This window comes from Ambystoma mexicanum, chromosome 9, assembly GCF_040938575.1.
Source record: "Ambystoma mexicanum isolate Mex_15411 chromosome 9, UKY_AmexF1_1, whole genome shotgun sequence".
Classification (NCBI taxonomy): Eukaryota; Metazoa; Chordata; class Amphibia; order Caudata; family Ambystomatidae; genus Ambystoma; species Ambystoma mexicanum.
The window spans coordinates 706,704,594-706,710,807 of NC_090931.1; the positions used below are offsets into that span (position 1 = coordinate 706,704,594).

Below are 6,214 nucleotides of genomic sequence, written 5' to 3' on the forward strand. Positions count from 1 at the left end.
CAATATCAAGAAATCAAATCAATTAAATTCAACTGAGCACATTGCATGGAAAACACCTGCTGGCGGTTCATAGATGCAGAAACGTTTATTATATTCATTTAATCGATTCATCCGATTTGGTCCTGACTCTCATTTACACAAGATTAGGATATATATAACTGTCAATCTATCATAACCTGATGCATGCTAAGCATTGAAAAGCATTGTGTTTAATGAAATTGTCTCAGACATGGTGTGCAAAAATGTAATGGAGTTAAGGAATATTGGTAGACACTGTTGGGACTGGGCAAAGACTTGTCAAAATCCATGCAACTGAGACTTTAAAATCACTTTTGTGCGTGAAGAAATATTTAAGATAACAAATAGATTTTGAGGTGTTATAATTCAAGTGTCTTTTTATGCATCAATTACCTATTGAATGAGGACACTTTTGCCAAAAGTATATGTTCAACTAGGTCTTATCTGTAATCATGATTAGATTAATTGAAAACACTGGCACATGAACCAATAATCCAAAAGAAGTTCCGTGGTGGAGCCAAATGAACATCTTTTTCTCACATTCAGAACTTCAGAAGGGATGTTCCCAACACTATTGAATAGAATATTTGACTGTAATGTTACTGCAAGGAATGTCAATATGAGTTAACATAATTTGGAGAGAATCTATTAATGTAATAGTGTTAGAGTGTTTTTATATTGTATGAACAATTGACTATTTAGTCTTCTTGTCAAGATATGATACTGGGTTATTTACATTATTGGTTTTGTAATTTTGTATGGTATGATTAAACCTATTCACACAAAACAAATATAATATATAGAGAGTGTAAATGGATTCGACCAATTACACCTGATATCACAGGCACTTGAAAACAAGCTCAACTCTTTCTCTATAAGGTATGGAGCAAACATGTACATTTATTGATTAGATTCCTATCTCCCAAAGAAATCAAAAGATCAAGATACTGAAACATTAAAATATGGGGATTTTTCAGAATTAATTTGCTTACTGCTATGACATTCCAATGAGAGACATCTAAAGTCCTTAATACTTTTGTTGGGTTCATGTCCTTTACCACTTTCAATAACCAATGTATATGACTCTACATCCCAAGTACAACTGAGCAATGTGTTGCAATTAGTTGATATGTGGCATTGACATTTCCACCTAACTTTGTCTACTATGAAATAAGATAATATATTTATGCAAAATGTGTAAAGCATGACATTATAAAACAGAGAATTCTTACACCATTTTATGATTCAATATTTTAATGAGCACTTGAGAATAAAATCACAGTTGACAGTTTTCCTGATTAGATTAAATATAATCAACCCGTTTGAAGGAGCCAATCCTGGGGCTGGAGGCTCCCCAGTCGCTATATCTCCTGTACTCTCTGGATCTCAGGTAATACTGACGGCCTCTGTAGTTGGGCTCCTCATAGAAGATCCAGTGCCCGTCCTGCACATTGCAGGAGTGGATGTCATTGTAGTGGAACCTGTCGTAAACATTGGGACAGTCATCGGTAAAGTCCATCATCTGACCTCCAAAGTCACCCTTCTCGTAAAGCCTGATTCTGAAGGAGCCTCGATGCTGCGATAGGAAATGAAAAAGGACAAGACTGTTAAAGAGTTCTTGATAGTGTTTCTTGCAACATCAATTCATCAGTCAGCTTGTGCATGCCTTTCTTTCCAAGCTAGCTTTCTAGATTCATGCTGACATTTTTGATAACTAAAGTGATTTGCTATGAGATCGGGAACCACTTTTGACCACTTGGATTAAGTATGGGCACTGTTAAAAATGATCACCTAAGGAAACATATACCTTTTTTTCTCTGCTCACCTTCAAAGCAATGACTGAATAAAAACATGACAAATCCAACCAGTACAGACCAGCAAGAAATCATGCTGCCAGTACATTGGTCAACAATTCTTTTTGCACAAATGGGTTTCGGGAAATAGCTCAAGTGATGCCAATTGTTCTGGACATGGACAACTAGTCTTACTGTCAAAGGCAGTAAACACAAACTTATCAGGATCACATAGCCATTGCTGTGCAAACAAAGGACAAGACATACTGGCTTGCTAGATTTCAGTGGGACCCCCTTGAGTGTTGGTATCAGGCCCTCTTACTGATGAGGCAATGCTCACATTCTGCCACATCATTGTATTTAATCCAGTGGGCCAGCTCACTTTCCCCACCCATGAATCTTTAAAGGCTAATCAACGTGTATTGCCTAGCCTGTCCCATGATATATCCAGGATAAACACATTATTGTATATACTCCAACACTCAGAATATGATGTTGTGTTTGAGGAAAGACAGAATACAAATAGTAGTGTCATATTTAAGTACATGTAAAGTAAAGACCTATTTCTGTAGTTGAAAGTCATGGTCTCAAATAGACTCTAGTAACACCTTCCCTATCATAGTACAGCCCAGCTGTACAGCGCTATCAAGATAAAAAGAAAACCCTTTGCGCTCTCAAATGGAGAATTGTGAAGGTGTGATCTTCATGTTTGTTATCACTAGAAATTCTGCTTGAGGAAACGGTTAAACATTTTCTGAAGTTTCAAAAGCAGCTTGCAATAAAAGTGCAACTCTTCATGCTACAGGGTTTACATTTCTACTGGTATGTTCCCAGTGAGGCGATTCTGAGTGCCTCAGAGACCGACACAATTTTTGTGTCGCAGCAAACCTTATCATTCAATAGCATAAAGGAGAAGCACTATGTCATCTTATTGATCCATTTTCAGACACAAACATGAATTGGCAATAATGTGGCCCCCACAAAAAAGTTGCTCTCAAACTCTCTCTCTCTCTCTCTCTCTCTCTCTCTCTCTCTCTCTCTCTCTTCTCTCTCTCTCTCTCTCTCTCTCTCTCTCTCTTTCTCTAGAAACTGTTCTTCAAAAGTAGGGTTTTGTATTTTATGATACTCCTGTGGACTAATCAGAATTCAGATATATATTGGCAATTTGGTTAAACGCATAACTCTAAAAATGTAGAGTGTCCTGTTGGATTGTTAAATATGAAAAGAAAGCAGACAGATTTCCGTATAAACTGCTGTTTGTTTGTGCACCAGCAGATATTGTCTTTCAATATTGATCTCAGGGGTTCCTTAGAAGATTCCAAAAATTATTGATGGAAATGATGTGAAGCTTGGTGGACCAAATGCCATTTTGCAGAATTAATCAAATATCTTCTTAGGCATGATGTAACTCGGGAGCCCTCTGTACTAAGCAAATATAGCAGACTATTTATTTAAACAAGTGAATCCCTGCAGGTAACAGTAACATCTGTCCATGAAATGAGTGCGGAATAGCAGCTCAGTATTTCTGATAACAACATGATTTGATCAATGGAATTCATAGAAACAATATTTTTTGTTTGCTAATTTTCTGTGGTTAAACATTGGGGAAACACCATCAAGCAAGAAGCCACCTGTAACCATTAGCCTGAACTTACTTCAGGGATCATGCGGCAGGACTTGATGGAATCATTGTAACCCATCCACCGCTGGTAATCAGGGTACTCCCCCCTTCTCAGGTAATACTGGTGGCCCATGTAGTTGGGGTGCTCATAGAGCATCCAGCAGCCATTGTGCACTCGAAGGGAGTTGCAGTGGTTGAAGTAGGAGTGCAGGTCGGCACAGTCAGAGCTGCACTCGTAGCAGCGGCCGCTGAAGTTCTTGTCCTCGTAGAAGGTGATCTACCGGGAAAAAGGATTGAAGTTTTCATTAAATGTGTACCACCACGAAAGATCCAAATTTTAACTCTCAGCAAACTCAACCAGGGGACAGATATGCATAGAATATTTGCAATATAAATAGTATTTTGCTATTATTCATTTTACATCTGGAAACTCCATTTGATGAACTCTGTAATTTTTTGTCATTTCAATCATGTTTTATTTCTTTTAACATTTGTAGCATGCTCAAGAAATCACAGCTTTAGATATAACATATTGACATTGTGGGTACGTTGCACATTTCGGCTCTAAAAGTCACTGCAAAAGCCCTCCAGCCTTTTAATTAAAACGAAACTATATTGAATATTGCATGCTAGTTTCCAACATGTTGGAAAGGATATATTGGAAAGCCCCATTTTTACGAGAACTCATTCTTCTCTCATCTAATGTTACAATTTATAGCTGTAAACATTGTCCTAACAAATATGCACCAAATAAAAGAGAAACCTGTGAGGGTCTGACATGGTTTGCCTTACCTTTCCCATGATGACTGGTGGTTGTGATACCTCACAGCACACTGATCCAGCCCTTAAATAGGCAGCAGCAAGCGCCAGCATTGCAAGCTCAACGGGCTGTGTTTCTGTCCATTTAGGGAAATGTATTGCTCTATTCTTCTTTGCTGTGACGGGATGAGCACTGCTTGTGTGATTGTTTTCTCTTTTGTTTGCCAGCGGAGCATTAAAGGTTCATTGCATTGTCAGTAAATACACTACAGCACTGAAAAGGCAGGGTTCAAAAAGGCCTCTATCAATTGGTTGATGACACCCACTGTGTCAGGTGCTGGCTCAGTGATAAGCGGGATGCACGAGGTAATATGTGGAAGAAAGGAGACAGGACAGCTGTGTAAAGAGGTTTTCACACTATATTGGTTGCCTTTTTACTCATTGCTCCAGTGATGTTACCAAAAAGAAAACAACGAATAACATGTTATCGAAAAAATACTCAAAACTAAATATATAGGGGATGGGGGTAAAGTGTTAAAAGGTGTGGGGTGTGGTTCGGGGTGGGGTTGGACATGTGGGGAAACAAGGGATTTGGGGATAACCCCCCAATAAAAAAAATGAAAATGTTGATTTCTTTTCAGTAACACTTCATTCGGTAAAATTCTGTTCGGTAAGATCACTTGGAACCGTCCACTAGATTTAGAGCCTGTTCTACAGCAAGACAATCACAGCTAAACAAAGTCAGCAGGTAGCCAGATTAACTCCACAAGCAGCTAATGTGCTGATTACTTAGCAGTAATCCTCTTTACTCAGAGTCCTAGTCCTCCTCGTTACAGTTCTTCGTTTTGCAATATCCACCACCACCACAGGAATCTAATAATCAGCCTTGAATAGTCCTTCACCCCTGGAGGTATATATTGCCTCCCGTATCCTACAATCTTTAGTTACTTTTTCCACTCAATGAGCTCTTCATACTGACTGGGCAGTAGATGTGGGTTGTAAATTCAAAAAAGGGGAACTTAAGCAGGAAGCCCCAAAAGTAGAACTCTAAACGAGATGTGAGAGAACTAGTGAAATCATCAGAGTTTTTGCAAGCGTAGAAGTTAAGGAAAGGGTTGATTTTGTAAATATTGTAAAGCTGAAATCACCAAAAATGACAAGAATGGGCGAGAGAAGATATGTGATTCAAAAAGGTAAGTGAGGGATCAATGACTAAGGGCAGGTGAAGGAAAGGGAAGAGAGTCAATAGAGAAAATAGCAGAGTGAGTGGGAGGACAGCTGAGGGGAGGGAGGAGGAAAGAATAGAATGCCAATTTTGATTGAATTAAGATGTAGAGGGTGAGTGACCTTAATTGCTTACTAGAAAGAGATAAAAGGTGGTGGCAAAATGAGGAAAAAGAGTCAAAGAATAAAAGTAGAAGAAAATGTGAAAGGAGGGATCCATCATCCCCTTGCTAGAACAAATCCCAAACAGTTATCCAAAGGCAATATTGGCTTGGTTGAAATCGTTGCATCTTGGATGCGGGAAATAGTATTTATCGTACCTTCCAAAAGGAATTAAGGTTGAATTATGCATGTCATTGTAATGGTACTCTTTTAATGACATTTCTGCTCAAGGCTCAACAGACTATATTCCTTTTAAAATAATTAAACCAGGAAAGGAAAGCTGCTCCTCTTCATTTGGGGCTCTAAAGCAAAATTATTGCTTCTCATTTAAGGATGATAGCCTGGACCTGGAAGAACTAGCACCGAGTGGTGTGTGAACGTCCCTAATCGTGTCCTACCAGAAGCCAGAGTATTTCTGGGACTTAAGGTGGGATTTGAGGGCTGACATCCTGTTGTGGCTTGGGGGTGGGGGGCTGAGGGCTCTGGTTTGAGCGAGGAGTTCAGCCTGCCAATCAGAGATTTTGAGCCATTCCGCTTCCTTTATGGGTCTTGTTTGGCTTTCAAGAAGTGGACAGAACATGCAAACAAATTGCTGGTTTTGGCAGAGTTTTGTTGTGCTTTTGGTGAGTTTAGGAGA

At 39.0% G+C, this 6,214-nt stretch overlaps 1 protein-coding gene across 1 annotated transcript; it reads right to left on the minus strand.

Annotated features, from left to right (window-relative positions):
- Positions 1–1,321: 1,321 nt before the first annotated feature.
- On the minus strand, positions 1,322–4,233 carry LOC138489698 (gamma-crystallin-2-like). The gene is made up of 3 exons (XM_069617344.1): positions 4,225–4,233; positions 3,467–3,709; positions 1,322–1,594 (listed from the first exon to the last, which is right to left on the minus strand). The coding sequence occupies exons 1-3, from the start codon at positions 4,231–4,233 to the stop codon at positions 1,322–1,324; spliced, it is 525 nt and encodes a 174-aa protein (XP_069473445.1).
- Positions 4,234–6,214: the final 1,981 nt, after the last annotated feature.

Bases quoted from the DNA above. Each gene is read 5' to 3' on its own strand.
- LOC138489698 (XM_069617344.1), bottom strand. The intron at 1,595-3,466 runs GTAAGTTCAGGC...TTCCTATCGCAG, and splicing joins CCTGCCGCATGATCCCTGAA to CATCGAGGCTCCTTCAGAAT.